Genomic DNA, 23,366 nt, shown 5'->3' with positions numbered 1-23,366 from the left:
TCATTCATTCCTGTATTTCTTCTTCTCAATATGTTAATGAGATGTGTCAATCAAAATAGGTAGGCGGTATTTGACACACCATTGGCTAATCGTTTTCCACGCTTTGTATTCGATTATGTAGCCTTACATCCATCCTTGCTGTCATGGACAACATAGCCTACATGGACAGGCTGGCCGACCTTGTTGAAAACAAAGATTTAATTCACCATCTATGATATTTGGATTAACAAACATGTTATAAAGATTTTACTACGTTAGTTGTGGGCTATCACTTAACACCCAACTTCACTACGCTGACCGGCCAACCATGTGTTTACCCCGATAAAAACGTAAACATTTTAAAATAAAAAATCCTGATTGTTGATTGTCAAACCAACATATTTGTCCTGTGTGTAAGAGCGAGATAGACAATCTGGCATATAGCCCCCAATAAAGAAATTTGTGAAGATTGACGACACAAAGTTAATCATCGAAGATGAAAAGTAGCTTAGTCCTAAATGGAGTTGTATGCCCCATAGCACATATTTTACAAAGACTACGGCAACAAAAGCCAAACGTTGCCACGTTATGTTGGGAATGGGATGCCGTTGCGACGGTTATTGTTGGAGCAACAAGTTGCCTAAATAGCCTGTAGCCTATGCCATGTTTATGTACATGTCAGCTTTACATGTAGAAAAGAAAATCTCAGAGAAAGGCTTGGTGACCGGCGTGGAGAAATGCGCGTCTAGTGTGAACAGCATCGCGCCATTCGTAGTATATAGTGGCGCTCCAGGGCGCTTCGCAGCCAGTGTGTCCCAGGCGTTAGCTAGATTGAATCTATGGCTCTGGATTGATTGCAATGTCTGAACATCAGTTTCCACGCCTACTGGCCTCCTCTCATTATCATATTGGGAACAATGAATGAATGAATGAATGAATAAATAAATGAATAAATAAATAAATGAATAAATAAAAGAATATATAAATGAATGAATGAATGAATAAATAAATCAATAAATCAATACATAAATGAATACAAAATAAATAAATACATAAATATAAAAATATATATATATATGTAACTATTGATTGACAATTGTGCATTAATTAATATATATATTCGTTTATTTCTGTCTAAATGCATGGATGTGGACATTTATTTATTCATTCATTCATTTGTAAATATGGCAGGTTTGGTCCTCCATACGCGTGTCATTGTTTTTTTTTTTTATGTCAGTTTTTTTTCAAACGTTGGTTCGCTTAAAACGGGACCGTGTGAACACTAACCGGACCTAATGAAAAATGCAACAAAGTAGCAAGTCATCCACTGATTCGAACCAAGCAAACGGACTAATAGGTGTGAAAGCAACCTAAGTCTCAGGAGCTAGCTACTTACCCGGCGTCATGGAGCCGACCAGTTTAATAGTTATTTAGCACTAGTGTTGCTACCTGCATATGCGGGAAACACCAATTTTAGCACGGGCACTATGCAGTATATGTAATACTGTACTTAGCTTAGCTTCTAATATTTGTAAAGTAATGTTTGTTGGAAAACTAAAGAACTTGCCCCCACACCAGGCAAGGTTGCTAGATAGCAACGTTATAACTAGCTACATCTATAGCTCATCTTATCTTTCTAGGCGTAGTGCTAGCTAGCTAAACTGATTCGAACTGTGCTGTGTACTATTGCGTGTTAGCTGCTTAACTTGTGCCTCGAGCTCCTACTGAAAACGTAGTGAAAACGAGCTCCTTGTGAACTAGATGGTAGTAAATATCGTCCTGTATGTGTCTGTACATTGTGACATGTACAAGACTGGACTCACTACTTACCTCGAACAGTTCAGCTCGTAGTTAGCAGTAATTCCCGTGTGTCATACTTCATCCTGGCCATACGGTGGTATCACTCAGTTGCAGCGTTCCAAACTTAAAGGCAGAAGAAGAGAAACTGTTGGTGGCCTTGATTTGTTTTTGAAAAACGCTCTCAACACTAGAATTAGCTACCTAAACTTCCAGAGCAATGGTACTATCATAACAGATATGTATGTGTAATTGTTTATAGACAGGCTATTAATTTAGCTGATCTTGCATTACGTTCTTTCAAAGCGTTACTGACGTGATAGTTCTCAACCCACTTCTATCATTCGTTATGAATAGAAAAAGAGCACTTATATTGGACACTTTCAAAGTCAAGAAACGAAGAATTGGGACTGCGACGTTTGGAGCTGTCAGAAATGAATATGGTGTGTATTTGATCATCTTGATCAGAGTTGTTCTCCACTCCAGAAGACAGTTCTAATCTATTTTGTCTATTTGTATTGTCCAGATGGACCTCTTGACGTCAGAGCCTCATTGCAGTACCTAATGACTCTCTTCCCTCGGAAGCTCTTCAATGACAGCCTGCCTCAAATTGTCCTCAAACACCAACTCTACAGCATGCACAATGACAAGACTTTGGTGGACCGACAGTTGGCAAGCAAAATACGATTTCTCTTAGGAGTTCACGTTTGGTTTAAAGTCACAAAACCTAAATTGATTTGTGGATCAATTTAGGTTTTATTACAACTCAAGAAAACTACTTTCTTCTCATAATTTTTTGCCTCTCCTTTACAGAGTGAATTGAGGGAACAGGGGGAGCTTCTGATGTTCCAGCTAGGCTTTGACGCGGATGCATTTGGACTGGTGTTCACGACAGACTACAAGGCCAAGGTCTTGACAGGCGAGGGGGGAAGAGTGACCCATGGGACAGTGGAAAAGTTTCTAGAGAAAGTGTTGCCCACCTGCTCAGACCTTAGCTTCAACAAAGACAAGATGCTGAAGGAGTTTCTTTTCACAGATTCAGAGATAACGTATGAAAACAATAACAAATATACCCTTTACTTGGAACACTCGTTATTACAGGGATATTATCTTGGGCTTTTTTTGTCTGTCTTAAATGTGTTTTAAAACATTTAAAAGTAGAGGTGTACCAATGGGACACACTAATCAAAAGTTACTTTTCAAAGTTTCCATCAGAGAATGTCTGACTTATATTTGTGTGCTTCCACTTCTAACATGTCATATCTTTCTTACCATGCAGGCAACTAGTGAAGTCAGGGGTTTTGACTGTGAGAGATGCAGGCAGCTGGTGGCTCTCCATTCCAAACTCCGGCAGATTTACCAAATACTTAATACAGGGTGGGTGGTGAAAACACTAGTTATGAACCCGTGACTATATGATTACCATTGTCCATAAAGAGCACCACAATAAATACCCTTTCTTATACTGTGACCCCCCCCCCCATTTTTTTTCAGTAATTCTTTGCTAATTGAGCATTGTTTCCTACTCTCTCAATCCCCCCTCCCTCCCCAGGCCGTAAATCTGTACTTGGAATGGTCAAAAAATCTAAATATAACGAAATCTTAAAGGCAGACCTAGAGGAACGACGCACAAACTCACAGGTCAAATTCCAAATGAAATACCACATCCATGACATCATTGGTGCAGAGCTCGTAGAATGGTGAGACAGGATACTGTATTAATATTTCTATAGACATAAAATATTATGAATTCGAAAAGGGTACTTGTAGTTATTGCCTGGGATATGATTAAATGTATATGTAATGTTGGTTTTTGTGTGATAAACTCCTAATGTTTTCTTTTTCTTTTTAGTATATCTACAACTTCAGGAAAGCTCTTACGATTTATTGATGCCTGAAAATCTGTGCTTTTGCATCATGGCCACCAATAACGCAACTGAACATCAGATACGAAGTGGGCATTGCACATTTTACTCCTAGTAGGCTGTGGTTTGTTTATATTTATTGCCATATTTTTGTTTGATTTACCTGTTGTAAAATATTATGGGTTTATAAAATGTAATTGTGAAATAAGACAGTTTTCTTTCTTTTTGATAAGTGATGGATTTAGTCAATAAAAAAGTTTTATTAAAATGTATTGGCTTCCTCAAAAAAAATGACAATGGCATTATCCATAAAACCAAAAAATCACGTTGGCTTAAAGTGGAAGCCCGATGCCTGAATACAACAGTTAACCTCATTTACTTAACCCTCGTCTAACATTTCAAATATGTAAATATGCAAAAATATATCATGTCTTTAATCTGTTGCATGCTAAAAGCATTAATTACAAAGATATCTAGACTTTAAGTGAGATTAAGTTAGTGTTAATCATTTATAGGAGGTATTGAACAGTAATATTCGAAGTGTTAGTTTCAAAACACAGTGAGTGATATGTAACTTCTGAGAATAATGAAGCAAATAGCTAATTCACATGGTTATAACCAAGGTTGATTATAGATTATATCATTTTTGAGAGTAGCTTCGTAACCATTTAGAACTTGTGATATAGGTGCCTTCCTTCCTGAAGTTTGTTATGCAGTACAGATGCTAATGCAAATTGTACATAAAAAATAAAAATAAAAGATACTTATGAAAATGATTCAAATAAATGCCCAAACACCATTTAAAGGTGCCCTCGTTTAGTCTCTTCATACCCAAACAGTCCTAACATCAAATATCATTGTAAAGAGTTACAGGCATTACATTTCGTAAACATTTCAGTTTAAGCTAAACTGAGAAAGTTCTATAAAGGGAGACATGTTTTGGACTGACAGTTAAAATGTGCTGGGGGGGATATTCCCTTGGAATACTGCACGACAGGCTTTTTAGATGACTTAACAGCACAGTTGGCACAAACAGAAAACAATGTACAAAGCAGACATGTTTGATTTAACCATTCATGAATTGCCCCAAAATGTATGTCATTGTCGTCCCCCTGCCTCATTTACATTATGATATGACAGCCTCTTCAACATGTTGCTGTGGTCTTTCAGGTTCCTCATTTATGAAGTGTTTTACATACGGTCTCCTACAAACTGTAAATGAATACTAGGACATTTTAACCACAGGCTACTGTGCATCTTGCCAAACTTTTGCTGTACGTTTGAGGTGTAAACTTCAAGGAGACACAGCAAGTGCCACTGCTGTCTGCTGTGTAATTGTAAAACTGTTCAACTTTTAATATATGCAGAATGCATTTTGGCAACAAGGCTTTCCACTCAAACCAAAACTAAAGACTGTAAACAAACAATAGTAACTGCCAGTGGAAGAACACAAATCTTAAAAACATTCCATGATCATGTTCACAAAAGTTCAAATCCATGAAGGCCTCAGGAATTTATTAGTGTATATGTGTTTGTCCACTATGTGTTAAATGAAGGGACTGGGGAGTCACATTCATCCCTTTTCGAAAACCCAACAAAAGAAAGCGTTATGTGTTAGAGCATGTAGCCAAGAAATAATTTGAAGTAAATTGTTTTTGTGTCTGTGTTTCCTGTATCTCCCCCTTCACCCTCACCCACCCCACTGAGCTAGACCGCCAGTCCTGATACTTCCTCTGTAGGGGAGTCTTAGAGCAGGGAGCACTTCCTCCTCCTCTTCTTCACGGGCGGGGGGCAGAGGACGGCCCGTATCGCCTCGTCAAACACCGTTTTCAGGCCTCGCTGGGTCAGGGCTGAGCACTCCAGATACTTGACTGCCCCTAAGGAACCAGAGAGAAATGTACAGATTTAACCAAGGTTTCATTACTGTCCACAAAACATTACTATCACTATCCCACTGGGAGGAGTAATACTTTTTAAGACAGAGATTACACAAATGTACCAATTACATAGAACCAATTCTTTATATCTATACATTTTCACTTCATACAGTTGATTCAAAACGTCACATATGACCATTGAAACATTACTAAGTAATTGTTACGGTGACACTAACCAATCTCCTTGGCCATAGCTAGGCCTTGTGGGTAGGTGATGGGGGTGAGCTTCTTCTCCTTGAGCTTCTCAATTGTGTCCTTGTCATCCCTCAGGTCCAGCTTGGTGCCCACCAGGATGATGGGTGTGTTGGGACAGTGGTGGCGAACCTCTGGGTACCACTGCAGTAAAACCATGTGACAAATCACTCAAATAGGCCACTCCCTCGAATCGCTCGCATAGTTTGTTTATGACTCTTGACTGCCAATGTACAATACACTACACACGCGCAATACGTAATAATCTACATTGTTAAATAAGAGTCATTCACTTCAAAGGGCATTCTTCTATGTTTACTTTAACGGTCCATTTATGCACTGCTACAGAGAGTGCAAAGCTGTAACATCATTCAAAATCATATGGTACTGAAGCACAGGTCTGTGACTGGCATGACAATAAGGCTTGATGGTGTTTTAAGACCCCAATGGCTCTTTAGAGGCAGCTAACCCTAACATCAACCTTATGGGCCAAATGGCTCCTCGCTGCCTGGAAGGCGCCGTTGGGGTCTTAAAACACCAAACACCGACAATAAGGAGGGAGAGGAGTTTTCATGCAACTGAAAAATTGCCTATACCTTGGCACGGACGTTCTCAAATGAGGCAGGGCTCACCAGAGAAAAACAGATCAGGAAGACATCCTGTTGAGTCAAAGAGGGTACATCTCAACACCAAAGCCCAGAAAACTTTCTTCTCATCATTACACGGTATCGGGGGTTCTCATCTGAAACAGTGTTTTTTTTTTGCCAATCATTAAAAGTAATTTTGATGACATACACATTTCAAGAAAGAGAGTTTGCTAAAATTGTCATCTCACAGTCTGTGGGTAGGACAAAGGACGAAGTCTGTCATAATCTTCCTGTCCTGCTGTATCCCAGAGACCCAGGTTGACCGGCTTACCATCCACCATCACATTGGCAGAGTAGTTGTCAAACCTGTAAGCGAGTCAGTGGAAATGAGTGTGAGCATGAAACATTTTAATAAACCATTGAATTTGAGGAGTACAGATAATTCCACAAATACATGTACAAGCAAATAGCAGAGTTTCTTCCATTTGCATTGAATGTTCACAAAAGTTTATATAAGTACTCACCTCTTGCAAATGTTTAGTTTTTTTCATATTGTGAATGACCCACCACATTCCCTTCATGAAACAGATCTAGAGGCTTCTCAAAACCAGTTTCTCAACCAGTTGATACTGGATGTCAACAGACACTCCAGTCTTAAGATCTGCTAAAAGTCTATCTGGGTTACTCCCCAATATTACCTTAAGCAAGACACATACTGTCAAACCAGTATCTTAATTCCAGGTTCCTAAATTCTCTATTCACACATATGAAACATTCCCCCCATGCCTTGCATAATTGCATGGGGAAACACTGTTTATGTGAAAGGGTGGGGAGAGGTGAGGTGCAGCGTGGTGGTAGGACTACTCACACTGTGGGGATGTACTCTCCTGGAAAGGCGTTGGTGGTGTAGCTTATAAGCAGGCATGTCTTACCCACCGCTCTGGACAGGAGGGGAGAAAGGAAAATCATATCAGAGTCAACAAGACACATAGGCTTATGAAGCTAATTGATCGCAGTCCTATACATGGTGTGTAAAGTATAAAGACAACTGAACCATATTTGGATCAGCACACATCTCTTAAGTTAAGAAAATACTGCATTAAGGTCTAGCCAAAGCATGATAAAACATCTGCATTCAAACAATATAAATATATGTGTTTGATCCCCCCCTCCTACTTATGCAGTGTTTCTTTTTTTTCCTCCCACATCCACCTGTGTGTGTGTGTGTGTCCTTAAACTGACAAGTGGAGTCAGTGCTTAAACAGCTGGAATGTTATTGAGGTTAAGCACATCCCTGCTGTTCAAAAAAAGCAGTTAAAGTATTGGGCAAAACAGACCACAGAATAAAACCTTATCTCTTGATGTGTAAAACTCGATGGTAAACAATCACGTTTTGTGGACAAGAAACAAACAAACCATTGCTGACATGTGATCATTAAAAGCTACCAACTGCTTAATCGGGTAACCTGGCATCAAACGATATAGAGATTGTATTTACAAGGTTGTTAAACTCTGGATGGAAAGTACGATGACAAATGACGTCTTGTAAGGCACGCCTAAATGCCCTGGAATAGTGGAATGACATGGCTCGTTGAGGACATTTATTATTAACCGCTGCAATACATAGATATCCAAAAGAGTGGCCATGGCAGACTTGCTCTGGCATGGTATACCAAAACACCATGGACAAGAAAACAATGTCACTCATAACTCACTTTGCTAGCCTGTATTAAACATTTGGTATGTGTGTTGCAGTAACTGCAACGCTTCAGGCCTGGGACACACTGCCTGCGATCTTCTGCGAAGCACCTGGAAGCACCGCCTTTTTTTTTCGGCGCCCATGTTATCAAATGGGACTGACCACACTGGCCGCGAAGCGCCGCGAAAGATGATAGACACCACATTAGTTTATATATTTGAATACAAAACCATGTTTCCAGCGCTTTACATTTTTGCTCACCAGCCAAAGTTACAAGCCACTCAGCAATTTCACTAGCCACAATTTTGTTTTTGGGAAATCACATTTTAATTTATTAAAGTTGACTACGGTTTGCTACAATTTACTTGAAGAATTAGATTTATCCTTTCAAATGTAAATAACCATTGTAAACAACCCAAATCAAGACTACATAAATTGTATATGTCACCAAATCAAAGCTCCTTCTGTATGAAAATATGCAACCGATTAAGACAGACAAAAAGAGTAGTTAGCTAATTGCATATAACAGGGTGTAAACTAAAGATGTATTGAATATATATGAACTAAACAGATTTTTGGCGGGCCAGTTAAGTATTTATAAACAACACAAGTATTTTAGTCTCTTTATTTTCGGTTTCACTTTCATCACCAGTTTTTCCTACACCTGTGCTAGTAAGAGTGACTTCTTTACCCGCCACAGCCAAATTCTACACGAATTTGGCGGGTGCTAATGTCATGCCCTGCATGTTTCTAAGATTTTACTACATTAATTGTAGACTACGGTGAACATTTGTAAAGTTGTACACTTTTATAATTATTTTTTTAATATTACTTTGGAGGCCTACGTACAATATTCACTCTATATAAAGCCTAACTACACAATGTTGGTAACAAACGGCCGTTCTATGTGGTTACCCTGATAAAAATGAATGAAAAATATAGCTGCAAGCAGCGATGGCGGATTCCTCCAAACATTGCGAACCATTGAAAAATGTATATTCTTCACAAATTGTAACAGTATAGAAAAATCCATGCTGCAGACTTACCAATGGGATACCAAATCCAAATATAGCTGCAAGCAGCAATCAGGTGGCCAAGCAGTCTAATGACCGAGAAAACATTTTAGACATCCTCAGAAGAGGGTATCGAGTACACGCAGCAAGTTCGGTGTGAATCCATCGAAGATTTGCTGAAATACGACCCAACTTCCTGTTTGCTGGCTTAACGGCACATTTTGATTGCCTGTAGCGGGCAAACGGTTTCGAAAAAAAAACAACCCATATGATAGCTTTTGTGAGGCTTGGTCTGAAGATAATCTCGGCCAAATTTGGTGAAGATTGGACAATATGTGTAGGAGTAGAGAAAAAACATTTTTCAATGAATTCAAAATGGCGGCCGCATCTCTTCGGCTATTATCACAAATTATGAGTCACACACGGAATATCCCAAGATATCATGAGACAAAAGAATCACTTAATAAAGGCAAACAAATCAATAGTTATTGGCCAAAACACATTTTTGCTTCCTGCGGCCACGCCCAGTGATCACATGACACCAAATTGTGTGGACATCCTCAGAAGAGTTCAGAGTCATCATACCAAGTTTGGTGTTGAAATCTCAAAGATTTGCTGAGATTTGATCCAATTTCCTGTTTGGTTGCTTTGTTGCCGATTTTGATTGGCTGTAACGGACAAACTATTGTTGGGGTTGGGCGACATCAAATTAATTCTCAAAGTTGAAAAGCACAGGGAGTTGTATGACCCCCAGCACCAATTTGACAAAAACAATGTAGATAAGGATCAATCAGTAGCTGTTAGAACCAAAACTGTACTGTACTGTAGCGAGTGGTACGTGCCAGCGGAGCGAGTGGTACGTGGCAGTGGCTACAGTTACATGCCAGTGCCTCCACTGCCACATGACAGTGGCTAGTGGTACGTGCCAGTGCCTCTACTGGCACATGACAGTTACTGTTCTGTTGATAGTGGTACGCAAGTGTCTCGTGGCAGTTGCATTGGGTGTCTTGCAGCTTTTGTTTACTGTTGTGTAACTGCCCCACTGCCATTCTAGAATAGGAGAACAGGCTATAAACTTGTATTTATTAAATATAAGTTAAACCATTTGTGCTTACAGACTCCAAACCATACTTTTGATGTTTCACTACAAGCTCACAATACAAAGTAGTCGATTTAGACATTATCAGAGCCTTTTTAAGGAGAGCCTTGCCACTCCCTATTAAGCTCACTGTACCGGATTTGGCTGCAGTTCCACTGGGGGTGATTGCGAGCAAGTGTATGTTGAATGGGAGTCTATGGAGCTAAACAGCTAAATGTGTCTTTTTCGTCTGATTGTCGTAGAGAAATCTCCGATTTGATTGTAGTTTTCGCTTGTTCAACATGGATTATAGGTCGAAAGTTGAATGAACGAGTACCTATGTCCTTTTGATTTCTTACAGGGTGAGTCATTGTTGCCCATAACACGCTAGCATTCTGCTAATGAATGCGGATTGGTTAGTGAAGGACTAATACGACCAGAGCTCCTGCTTGATGGCATCCGAAACGGAATCAGAATGTCAGAGCATTAGCAACATTAGCAACATAAGCAAGCCAAAACTCTTTCTAGCATGTGTATTGACAGGGAGAGCAGTGTTTCCCCTATGGTGATTTTGTTGTGGCGGCCCACCACAGCTAAATTTCTGCCCCCACGGTATCAAAAATAGGGCTGTATAAGACAGGCCGTCTATCGGCAGTGATTGTAAAGGTGCCAGTATGGTACTCAGACTCCGTTACGGACGGGCGGGCCGCCGGATAGGACGGATTAATTAGCATTTCTGTTGCCTTTATGGTTCTCCGAAGGCTGGGGGTGCTGAAAACAATTCACCGCCAGAACAGTAAGTGGAGAAGCGTTTTTTTGTCGAAAACACGTTGCTTTGTTGCGTCTTTGTAAGTTAGAAATCGTCGTTGTTTATCTCCCACCTCTCATCACACGTGTGACCCTACTACCAGCTGTCACTAGTCAGACAAAAAAATAGGGGAAAATAGTAGTACTCTATAACAAAATGATATACTTATCTTATATACACTCAAGAAACTATTAAAAAACGATTCCATGAAATGAATACGTTCTTATTTTCTTTGGTATTTTTGTGATCAGCAATGATGATTGCTGGGTAATATGTATGTTGTTGTGCAATGGCAAGTCTCTACGAATTTGCTAGAGTAGAGCATAAACTAGCTCACAATAAACTTTCTCTCCAAGAAGTTCTCATCACAGACGTCTTTCAAGAAGACGACCTTAGAGAAAACGCCTTTCTGTCGAAGTCGTCAGCGTCGTAGTCGAGTGTTTATGTAACTCCTCCCGGCTTTCCTCACACACAGTGAACGATGGCAGCTAACAGCGGACCAATCACGGCCAAGGGGTATCCGTCGCTGTACAGCACGGCATGACGGATCGACAGGAATTTCAACGGTGCACGGGAGAGCTCTCCGAGGGCCCCGGAGACGACGGAGAGGGCGTTCCGGGGCGTTCCATCTATGTGTAGGCCCTTCCCATGTGTCCGTAATCGTGAAGTACGGAGTACCATATAACGGCCTTTAGAGTGCATGTCGGAGAATAGCAAGGACACGCGCTTCACAGCGCAGTTGAGATTGCGTGTGTGCGTCTTTGGGAACTGTAAGTCGTATAACTTATGTTTTCAGTTCATTAAAGCCTGTTATTGTATTAGTCTACAGTTATTGCAAATTTAAGTTAACTGGTGATTTTCGTTGTTTGTATTCTTCCCCTGCTAGCATAATTGCATGTCTGTTGATTCGATAGCGATTGCTGCCCTTGCTCACGTTTGTATTTTAGGTGCATTATTATGCTGAAGTAGTTTTAATTAATAGTGGGTATATTGTTATTATTTGCTAAAGAATGCTTAGCTAGGCTACTGATCATTAACAATAAGTGGTTACGTCAATTATGAATTGGCAGCATATTTCTGCCATTTAGAACTACTTTAAGTAGCCTTTACGGAAAATAGGACAAAAATATATGCAATATTACATTTGTTGTAATGGGGGGGGGGGGGGGTTGGACAGACCTGCCCCCACTGAAAAAAAAAAATCCTAGGGGAAAAACTGGAGAGCCTAACCTGTCAGCTGTGTTGTCGATGCCTTGAGAGAGAAAAAAACAGCTTGCCGTAAAGCAGTAGCTCTGGTTATACGTTGTGTATGACGTCAATTACATTTTCAAAGGTTTTTTAGAACAGAAAGGCGACTTAAACTTATTTTTTTGCTTCCCCTTTCAAATTCAGAATTCAAATTACTAGTCAAAAGATTATATCCTGAGAAAAGTGGATTTTGAGGGGTATAGCTCCATAGAACTCTATTCATTCTGCACTCGCTCGTTACTGCCCTCACATGGAACTGCTACCAGTTCAGAACCCGGAAGTTTCCCGAGTGGCAGTTCTCCCTATTAGACATTCTCTGACATTATGTTGCATATAGTGTAATGGTGACTGTAATGTAAAGCAGACGTGTAAACACGTAATAATTAGTAACAAATTATTTTACTAAGAGTAACTGAATTTAAGCGTGCACATGAGCCACGCATCGTTGTGTTGTTTTCAGCGCCTCCTAGTGGTGTATATCATTAATTGTAATAACTGAAGTCAATAGGTAGCCTACATTTGCATTTCGATACTCTGAGTAAATATAGTTGTTAATAATAGTTAATTATTTTCATATGAAGAACTAGGGCTGTGCGGTATGACGGTATATACCGTGCAATGGTAGAAATGTGTCTACCGTGAGAGATTTGGCTATACCGTTTTAACCTCGGTATACTTTTATACTATATTTTTGTATTACACGTGTCAATTAAATGTCTGGTTGTTGTATTGTATATACGCCATCATAAAAATGGCATTCTTGCGATATTTAGAATTGTAGTTTAACTTTTATTTTAATTTGCTATTTTCGTTTGACCTTGAAGCACATTTGCGTTGGTCCGACAGAATTTTCGATGTGGAGTATATTTTGTCTAAGCGGACCACATTCATGCCGATGCTAATTAATTATATATTTGATGTCCCGTTCTGCAGGTAACCAATTTGATTTGTTGTTAACATTTTATGTCTAGTGTTGAAAAATTATTGTTGTAAAATTACACTGGTGGCGTTGCTAGCATTCTTGATCTAGGATGACTAGTGACGGCTACTGAGAGTGAGGTCATGCTGGGAAATATCAAACTGAGGCTTTAAGATATGGACGGAGCTTTAACAAGGTTGATACGCCAAAACCGAGTTAGATATGGATAGTAAAACTCATACTGATTGTTTTCGCTCATTTTGAAATTTTCGTCTGAGGGATTTACGGATCCGTATTGAGCTGTGAGTATGTCACCAGCTATGACTTTGCATCAGCCAATCGGAACGCTCGTACTTTTAACTTTTTTGAGTCTTGTTTTTAACTAAAGTGTTGTCTCATGTGAGGCAGTTGTTTTTATTTGTAATAAATAATCGAGTGTGATGAAGTATGATATGATTATTTTTTACAATTTCTTAATTGAATTTACAGAACAATTACTATACCATGATATATACCATAACCGTGATATAAAATTACTCATACTGTGATAGAAGATTTTGGCCATATCGCCCACCCCTATGAAGAACCATGTAAATAAATGACACCCTAGGAATACAGGATTTCAGACTTCGGTTATTACAAACAGTGGCGGCCTGCGTAAACTCTTCACATCGTGAACATTTTACTTTCTGGGTATTATAGATAAGATAGAAACTACAAACTCTCCTGGATACAAATCTGTTTAAATCACTCAGATATCTTTATCACAATTGAAGTTACATCATTTCGATCTGTGTCAAAACGTGATAAGGGAGAAAATCCTTTGTTAGTAATCACGTTGTGAATGTAAATGTCAGTTTAAGCAGGGGCGAATCTAGGTTCCCACTTTTGGGGGGGCTTAGCCCCTAGATAAAACCTATTATTTTTCCTGTGACCCAGCAAAACTAGGGGGGTCTGGGGGCATGTTCCCCCAGAATACATTTTTGAAAATATCCTTTTAAATAAATAGTGTCCTCTAGTGTGTTTTAGGAATTAACAAATTTAGATTCCAAATATGAAAGAAAAAAAAAAGATTATATGATTTACATGTACTGTTTAGCTGAAATATGAATTGTAAAAACTTACAACAATGGCAGTCAAAGGATTTTGTTCTGTTGTTGGTCACGGCAACCCCGCCCCTGACGCAAGCGGTTTTAATACGGACCAATCACAGCCAAGAGGTATCCGTAAAATGATGGACGGACGGTCAGGAAAATCAGCTAAAATCAGCTAAAGTCATATTTCAGCTAAACAGTACATGTAAATCAGCATCTGAATTAAAATGTGACCAGAAATGGGCAGTGTAGTTGCTGAAAATGTGCTTATTTTATTGATTAAACAGCTTATTTGTAAATTTGCTCCAACTTTTCGAAAACCTAGCTAGCATCACAGTGCAGCGCCATCTACTGTTCTGGTGGTAAATTGTTTTCAGCACGCAGAGCCGTCGGAGTAGTATAAATTCAACCAATCCGTCCGACTCCGTGCGTGCGTTTGTCCGTAACGGAGTAGGAGAAGTATAATTCGGCCTTAAGTCGCTCTGGATAAGAGCATCTGCTAAATGTAACTTTTGGGGGGGCTCTTTTGGCTTGAAAATGTTGCTAGCTGACATGTCCAAAAACATTGAAATTAACAGTTTTTCATGAGTAATCATGTACTTTTTGTACATTACAATGAAGTTTAGGGCATTAACTATACAAAAGATCAAAAATTGACAGAAAACAATTTTCGATCTTTTATGGCTACAGCCAACAATGAGCGGCCGCGACATACACGGGTTTACACTGGTCGCCACACATTTATAACATACAAGTTTATAGCCTGTTCTCCTAATCTAAAATGGCAGTTACACAACCAGTATGGGCTAAATCCCTCAGAGCGTCATGGACGTCAATCCATAGACGGACGGCAATGGCTGCTGATCTTTGCATGGTTGGACGACGGCGATGCTGTTCAGAGTGCCGTCACTGATTAGCAGGGATGTCCGTCGCTAGGGGGAGCATAGAGCATGGACGGCGATGCTGTTCAGAGTGCCGTCCCTGATTAGCATGGACGGCGCTAGCACTTGAATGGTTGAGAAGGACGGCCATGTTTAGCAGGCATGTAGCTAGCAACAGCAACTTTGGATGACTCAATAACTTTTGTCACGTTATTTTGTATGAATTGCATTTAAGTGTAGGCTATATATTTACAAGCTTTATTTATTTATTTATTTATTTACATACAAAAGTAGACCAATCAACAATAAAATCTCATGACAATATAGACTTGAAAAACAATATATTATGCTAAGGGTTTGCCTAAATATAGGCTTCATATATTTTAATTATCTAGAGAATTGTTAATAAAGACTTGTTTATAGATTTAAACATTGTGTTATGACCCTTTGATATACATTGCCCTTTAGGTCTTTTGAGCCGTCAGTTTTATATATATTTTTTAAGTGTTTTATGGGTGGATTTGGAGCCGCCAGTCAGTCGCTCAAATTTTGCGCACAAACCACTAGAGCAGAGACAAACCTAAACGTTGCAATACCATGCTATGCGACAAGTCAAGTTTTGAAATATGCATTTAGTCTTGTAGCACCAGCAAAAGTCCTTTTTGACTATGGATCTGGCAACATGTTATCTTACACGGTAAAGTTAGCATTGAGCCAGAAGGTGTACAGTTATTAAAACATCATCAATTGTCATGGCTGTTCAATTATGATAGTGTAGCATTCGAAGTGTAATGGGCTGAATATCTCGTAGCATTAGACAAAAACTCATCGAACTGGTAACTCTTGGAGCTCATAACCATCTCCGTTTATTTTCTTTCTCTACACCTCTCCACTCTGTCGCTCTCTCCGCACGTCATCAACATGCCACCGGCCTTAGCAACAACATTATAACCAGTGTTGGGAAAGTTCACTTTCTACATGAACTAGTTCAGTTCATAATTCAAAATTTTGAACTAAGTTCACAGCTCCAAAAAATGAACTAGTTCAGTTATTTTTGTTTTTATATGTTGCGAGATATATTTTTGAATTATTTCCACAGCCCATATAGAATTACAGACAAGCAATTATTTTATTACTTTAATGCTGAAACTGTGTCAGATTTCATCTTCATATCCTTCAATCCTTATCGTACATTTGCATTAAAGGGACAACCTTCCCTCATTTGTTCTGTCTGCAAAACCCCTCTTGGCCTCTACGCAACTCCAGCGCTCTCACACTTGCCAGGCATAAACAGTAGAAGGAAGCACACGCAGTGATTGACTGGTTGGGCAACCCTGGATACAGGACAGTTAACGGTGTATTTTTTGCCTGGAAGGCTCTAGAGATTGGCACCTTATTGAACCAAATTAAAAAGAGTGAGCCCAACTTCTCCCCACCCACAAATATTTACCTTGTCATAGGTTGTCAATTTTTCAACTATGACAAGGTAAATATTTGTTGGAAGTTGGGCTGGCATATATATATATATATATATGCCAGCCCAACTTCTCCCCACCCACAAATATTTACCTTGTCATAGTTGAAAAATTACAGTTTGGTGTGTAAAATAGACATGCAGACATGCTGTGTTGTCATGTAAAAAATGCATGTTTGTCCAGGGGCCTGTTCCATAAAGGCCGCTAAAATAAGTTGGACTTACGGTCCCAAACCAGACTTGAATTAGCTTAACAAGTCAAGCGGGGCTAAAGCGGTTCCATAAAGGCCCATTTCAGCTCACACAGTCCAAATAATTTAAGTCAGATTTAAGTAGTCAAGCTAATTGCGCGTGCACCCTATTCTTAAGCAGCCCGAGGGGTAAAACAGTCCACCACAGCGAAAGCAATGAACACGGCCACGTGACTTCTTCCAGAAATAACGTTCTCTTTAAGCCTTTTACTATGACAGCTCCCTCATCCACCGCTTCATCAACATGAAACGACACACCATGATTGACGTGAACGATAGGCTACGTAGGTCGAGGTCCTTTTTTAGACCTTTAGTTACTTCGTTGACACCCTCTGAACACATGTAAATGTACCTTTTTGATATTGTTTTAAATAAATAGCCTACTAATAATAAATACATTAGAGCCTGGCTGCCAGCCAAACTTCTCCCCACCCACAAAAAAATTTGGTCGGGAAGTTGGGTCTGGAGGGTCTCGTATTGGGAACAACTACATAAAACCAGGATCTGGACAGACCAATGAAATTGCCAGGGCGGGCTTTATACGATGATGGACAGATGATCAACAGTAAAGTAATTAACAATGTCACGAAAGAGCCCTTGGGTTGAATTCGTTTTCAACGAACAACATATTACGTTGCTCTGATTGGTTGTAGGTCTATCCAATTGAGCGAAGAGGCATTTGTTTTACGAGTTCGGTTGAAACACACCCCGTAGTCACAGCCCAACGGAGAGTTTTCAGACTCATATTCTGACTAGAATTATGAGTATGACAACGTCAGACATTACCCAGTAGCCTAACTTTTTAACATGGTTGTGTCGGGAAAATGGAGGATATAGATGTTGCCTATGGATTTAGGTTTGTTTTGCAATTGTATACTACTGTTAACAACTATACAGCTATGCTAATTATATTGAGATAATTTAAATTTAGATAGGCCTATGCCTGATGCCTAAACATTTGAAATCACAAACTAGGCAAGCCATAGGCTACGTTTAACGTGGCGTGTATCAAATCATTGTTCATCATCATTTAATGCATTAGGCTAAATGTTGTAGCCGATGTAGGCTATTTAAGTTGATTTTCTATCAATGTTGAACTGAAGAGAATAAGAAAATGAAAATATCTGTGGTAAATCATCGTTTTCCAGTTGGGTCAGTGTTACAGGAAGGTCTGGTTAAGCACCAAGTCACGCTAAGCTTGACAGTTAGCCTGCCCCGGACCAGACTAGTTTCGCAGCCTAAGTTGCCATAGTAACCGAGTTTGAACTACGTTGAGCTAGCTTTATGGAACCGAATGAACTACAAATGAGTCAGACTAACTGACATAAGTCTGGCTTATTCGGTAAACTCGCTTTATGGAACAGGCCTCTGATCTATTTTTCAGCAAGATAGCTCTTGCAGCTGAAGCTGAGTTGAATCACGATAGTTTGTTTGCTAAGCTGTACTGATGTAGGCTAGTGCTGTTACCCACCTAAGGCGATCCAGTTTGCATCGACAACAGAAGTGGAAACAACTAACATAATCATTTCAAATGATATCTAGTCAATCTGTTGAAACCAGTGTTGTGGAAACACAATAGATTTATTTGCACGTTTTTATTTCAAGTCTTCACCTTCGGTGTTTCACTGAGTGCTGTTTGGCCTTGTTGCGTTTTTGCTCCGCAGCTTCACTCTTTGAAAACCAACCAATCAGCGCGCAGCTCATCTAAATATTAATGAACATACCATAAAAGGAGAAAAGCTAGTGTTTTTTCCCGGGAACCTTTCAGAGGATCTACCAGGGGGCATAGAACAGCACCCGGGCCATTTTCGGCCCAACCAATGTTACATAACCTATTCGGAGATAGGGCTGTCAAAATTGCTCAAAAATGACGTTCGAATATTCCCTTTAAAAAAACATATATTTGAATATAGTCAAATTTCTGGTTGCGCATTAGGTACGTCAAGAACAGGACAAATGAATACAACGAAACACAACTACTGGTATACTGTAGGTAGGTAGGCCTAATTTATTTAAGTTTAAACATATTTGACAAATTACCTACACAAAAATAAGTAAATGAACTAATGGCCAAGACCGCAGACCTTGGCCTCTCGCTCGCACACACGCACTCTTTCTTTCTCTCCCGCTCTGTCGCGTTCTCTGCGCATAGCGGTATAAAATGAACGACAACAATAAACAAATGCTGAGTTTTGAGCAAGCAATTTAAGGTCGCGATTCTTGTCCCAAATATGGCAGGCTTCATTCAGTGATTGAAACAAATATTATTAACATTTAAGTTTTACAGTATAGAACCAAAATTGAATGCTCCGAGTGAGCTGTGCTGTGGTAAACATGGAGATGTAGCCTCAACTTGCTAGTTGTTGAATGGTAAGCCAACTCCAGCTTACATAGTTTACACACTACTTTAGCTGTCGGCTCAACAAGTTTACCATCAACTGATCAAAATCCGAAATATTTCCAGACATCACCCTTTAGATTTTTTGGGGTTACAATCACTTTCTCTGCTGCGGTCAAGCTGGGTTCTGCACCTTCTGCCATCGTCCACGCAAGTCAACTGTCAGCAGTGACGCTGAGGCGCGCGCCCACCCGCAGAGCACAAGGGCTGCCGCTGCGGTTGTGTTTTTTTTTTTTTTTTTTTACATTCGATTATTAATTTTCACATTCAACATTCGTTTTTTAACCACTATTCCAGTGTTAATTTTGGCAGCTATTTTTGATTTAGTCTTAGTATTAGTCTTTAGACAAATCCTTATTAGTTTTAGTCACATTTAGTAATTTTAATCCTTCTTAGTTTTAGTCTAGTTTTCGTAGACGAAAACCAATTCCATTTTAGTCTAGTTTTAGTCACATTTAATAGGCATATTAGACTCCTTTTCTTCCATTCTCAACAGGGATGTGCATCTCCATCACTGAGGACGATGCAATACACAACTTGATGTACTGCCAACGATCCGATACATTAAAGATACATAAAAGCAACTACGAATGCGATGTGATTCAAACCTATTGCGATGCAGTGCGATTTGACATGATGTGATTCAATGAGATGCGATGCAAAAGAATATGATGCTATGCTATTTAATATGGTAGCCTACATAATGATGTATTTCTTTGTCAGACAGCAAATCATCAATTAATCATCAATTAACAAGTAAAAGTTTTACTTCACATATTAAACAAAGTCTCTGACAAAAGACATAACATCAGGCCTGGACCTTGCCTTAAACTAGTCCTTCTTTCCTGATGTAGGCTATGTGTTCTCTGAATGTAAAAAATGCTAAAATATTACTGGCAGTCACAAGCTGCTGTAAACACTCATTTAACACCACACACTAAACTGAACTCATGTCCTACTTTAAGGTTTTTCTCAATGACTCAGCTATCTCTCGTCTTACTTTGTCGTACACAACAGGGATTTCTTTCTCTGAGAATATAGAATTCCTATTCTTGCTGGAGCTAGCCACTGACTGTAGCCATAGCTGAATCCAAGGGGGAGGCAGACGTCTCCACACAAATACCATGTAGCCTCTTCAGATAACTACCTAAATTAGCCGTGCTGCCTGTGTACGTTATAGCAGCACCCAACATATCTTGCCAATTGCATGGGTTGATAACACTCGCCCGAACACGCCTCTAACTCGTGCAAAACTTGGCCGAGAGACTTGAGGAGAATCGGCCACTGACAGCAGTAGAGATGAGAGCGCGCTTAGTAAACAGCGAGGAGGAATCTATCTAAATATAAAATGATTGGAAGTATTGTGACTTCGTCAACCACCAGCATTTTTATCTTGTCTCGTCAACGAAAGTTATAATATATTTAGTCATAGTTTTTATTTTCAAAGATCCGTTTTCGTCATGTCTTAGTCTCGTTTTAGTCATGGGGAAAAGGTCGTTAACGGAAAAAAAATTCGGCATAGTTTTTGTCCACGAAATTAACACTGCACTATTCGAATATATATTCGAATTTAGAATATTTGTTGACAGCCCAATTCGGAGACCTTAAGGAACAGTGTGAAATTCTTAAGAAAAAAAACTGTCAATCACACCTTTAAATACCATATCGTTGTTTTTCAAATCTATATCGTCATGATATTTTATTGTTGTCTGGCCTACTTTTGTATGTAAAAAATTGAATATAAAGGCGTAAATATATAGCCTACACTTAAATGCAATTCACACAAAATAATGTGACAAAAGTGATTGAGTCATCCAAAGTTGCTGTAGCTAACTACATGCTATGGTAGCCTTCGACAGTTCTGGTTTAGCTAAACAGCCTGCTAAACATGGCCGTCCTTAAAAATTCAAGTGCTAGCGCCGTCCATGATAATCAGGGGTCGGCACTCTGAACAGCATCGCCGTCCATGCTCTATGCTCCCCCTAGCGACAGACGTCCTTGCTCATCAGGGACGGCACTCTGAACAGCATCGCCGTCCGTCCATCCATCCAAAAATCAGGCAGCCAAACTCCTCCTAGCGAGGACGTCCATATGGACGTCCATGACGCTCAGAGGGATTTAGCTGCCTCTACACAGTATCACTTTAGTAAACAAAAGCTGCAAGACACCCAATGCAACTGCCACGAGACACTTCCGTACCACTATCAACAGAACTGTCATGTGCCAGTAGAGAGACTGGTGTACCACTAGCCACTGTCACACCAGTGGAGGCGCTGGCATGTACCACTAGCAACTGTCAGTACAGTTACGGTTCTAACCGCCTCTCGGATCAATGCTAGGATATAGCCAATGCCATGTTTATGTACCATGTCAGCGTAAAGGAAAGCTCAGAGTAGCTGAAAGGCTTGTTGACCGGCGCAGAAAAATGCGCGTCTGGTGTGAACAGCTTTTGCTCAGTCGTAGCCGATCGTAGCCAATTGCGGCGCTTCGCCGGCGTGTCCAGGCGCTTCGCAGCCAGTGTCCCAGCCCATATGGTGGTATGAGTTGACCCGGTGTTACAAGCCAACTCGTTTACAAACTACTAGTTTCCCAGCTGTGCATTCACCTATCAGTCTGCCTCTATCACCAGATTTGTCACAAATTCACAAACATATTACTGGCGATGTTCCAGTCGGATGTCATATTAGCTGCGGTAAATATACAAGTATAGGCTACGTGCGCACTACATTACCATTCACGACAAAATAAAACATTTGCAGGCTGGCATGAAGTGGAATTGGATGGCATTGGAGTAAAACACGTAATATACCAAAAGCCATTGCTTTACACTGCAAGCTATTCTAGCTCATAGAATGTAATCAAATCAGTTATGTACTTATTAATCACCTTCAGGTAACATCTTGATTTGGCATCGTGATTTGGCTTTAATATGTTTGTGAATTTGTGACGAATCGGGTGATAGAGGCAGACTGATAGGTGAACGTGCAGCTGGGAAACCAGTAGGTTTGAAAACCAGTTGGCTTGTAATACCGGGCTCAGCCTATTCGCTGGAATTAAAGGATTTAAACCGCATCCAACCCTAAAAATAGCGACGGCAAACAATTCCATAATTTAGCAGTTTAGCGCTTGCTAGTGTGCGATTATTATAACGAGTAATTTATTCACAATTAAGAAGCACGTAACACAAAGTTTAACTGTACGCAAATATAACATTCGGTGATTGTTTTGCATTCCAGGGAATAGTTTGAGCCTATGCTCATTCATGATTTACTCACACACCTGCTTGCTAGCTCATAATATCATGATCAGTTAGCGTGAAGTTGAAAAAGGACTTTAAATTGTTTAATTACATACCCGTGAAAATGAGTAAGTAGCTAAAGCTGAACTTTGATCAACTTACCCGTCCCCGACGACGACACACTTTATGGCCTGCATTGCGTCGCAGAGGAGTCTGTCTGACCCTTTCGTTTACTAGCGGTGTGGCTAACTGGCTAGCTACAGTAGTAGCTAGCTATTCAGTCTGTCTTTGTCCGAACTTAATCTTAGTTGCTACAAAACTCAGTAGAAAGTCTTTGAATAACGTGTCTGACTCTGACTTGTTGGTATAGCTTTTACAACTATTGTCGAATGTGTTCCGTTAGTCTAATTTAAGTTATTTTGAAGTTACTTTGCTACATTCCCATGCTTTCTCGGAATGGAAGTTTTAGAGAAAACAGCAGCCACCACCCCTGCTGAAAAAATCACAACGGTGTAATCTGGATAGCGGTAAAGGCAAACAACTTCCTGCTCAACTACAGACGCCCACGCACTCACCCTACGGGGCAAATGGAATATCCCTTTCCCTCATATATTCCCTCACATTCACTGTTTTGATTAAACTAGGTAGTTAAACGCACAAACCATTTAACCGTTTAACCATTAGCCTAGGCACAAGGCCGAATTTTCCATATAATTTGGCACACACATTATTTGATGAGATGGAAAAAGAAAAACATTTCCACTGACAGTTGCCCCACTGGGACCTATATCGTGATAGATCTAAATGAAGACGATTCGGGAAATCGAACTACACTAAAATGCTAAAAAGTAAATTGATACATAATGTAAGAAGGCCTAAAGTAGTAAGTAAAAGTAATCTTAAATCAG

At 39.8% G+C, this 23,366-nt stretch overlaps 3 protein-coding genes across 7 annotated transcripts in view; 1 reads left to right on the top strand and 2 right to left on the bottom strand.

The window, feature by feature from the left end:
- Positions 1 to 1,895, bottom strand: part of dxo (decapping exoribonuclease) — a 30,438-nt gene extending 28,543 nt beyond the window's left edge. The window contains exon 1 of one of the 2 annotated variants that reach the window (XM_084677524.1): positions 1,810 to 1,895. The gene's annotated coding sequence lies outside the window, so the exon portion shown is untranslated. Of the gene's footprint in view, positions 1 to 1,375; positions 1,502 to 1,809 lie in introns of those variants that run through there. The other variant, XM_084677525.1, reaches the window with a different exon arrangement.
- LOC146253628 (winged helix repair factor 1) lies at positions 1,225 to 3,909 on the top strand. 3 transcript variants are annotated; one of them, XM_084677529.1, is made up of 7 exons: positions 1,225 to 1,336; positions 2,134 to 2,219; positions 2,303 to 2,448; positions 2,590 to 2,825; positions 3,056 to 3,153; positions 3,329 to 3,476; positions 3,629 to 3,909. In XM_084677529.1, the coding sequence occupies exons 3-7, from the start codon at positions 2,341 to 2,343 to the stop codon at positions 3,672 to 3,674; spliced, it is 636 nt and encodes a 211-aa protein (XP_084533655.1). In that variant the 5' UTR covers positions 1,225 to 1,336; positions 2,134 to 2,219; positions 2,303 to 2,340; the 3' UTR covers positions 3,675 to 3,909. The 3 variants fall into 3 exon arrangements, with proteins under 3 accessions (XP_084533655.1, XP_084533654.1, XP_084533653.1); XM_084677528.1 differs by lacking the exon at positions 1,225 to 1,336 and adding an exon at positions 1,868 to 1,999; XM_084677527.1 differs by lacking the exon at positions 1,225 to 1,336 and having other exon boundaries at positions 2,084 to 2,219.
- LOC146253627 (ras-related C3 botulinum toxin substrate 1) lies at positions 3,878 to 23,009 on the bottom strand. Of its 2 annotated transcripts, none has more exons than XM_084677530.1 (6): positions 22,621 to 23,009; positions 7,226 to 7,297; positions 6,606 to 6,723; positions 6,367 to 6,429; positions 5,755 to 5,914; positions 3,878 to 5,518 (listed from the first exon to the last, which is right to left on the bottom strand). In XM_084677530.1, exons 1-6 carry the CDS (start codon positions 22,653 to 22,655, stop codon positions 5,388 to 5,390), a joined length of 579 nt encoding a protein of 192 aa, XP_084533656.1. In that variant the 5' UTR covers positions 22,656 to 23,009; the 3' UTR covers positions 3,878 to 5,387. The 2 variants fall into 2 exon arrangements, with proteins under 2 accessions (XP_084533656.1, XP_084533657.1); XM_084677531.1 differs by having other exon boundaries at positions 6,403 to 6,429; positions 22,621 to 22,962.
- Between the last annotated feature and the right edge of the window lie 357 nt (positions 23,010 to 23,366).

The sequence above is a fragment of the Hypomesus nipponensis genome, chromosome 17, assembly GCF_054491055.1.
Source record: "Hypomesus nipponensis isolate SF chromosome 17, ASM5449105v1, whole genome shotgun sequence".
NCBI lineage: Eukaryota > Metazoa > Chordata > Actinopteri > Osmeriformes > Osmeridae > Hypomesus > Hypomesus nipponensis.
The sequence above is the reverse complement of the archived record's forward strand: the minus strand, read 5'-3'. Positions and strand labels throughout refer to the sequence as shown.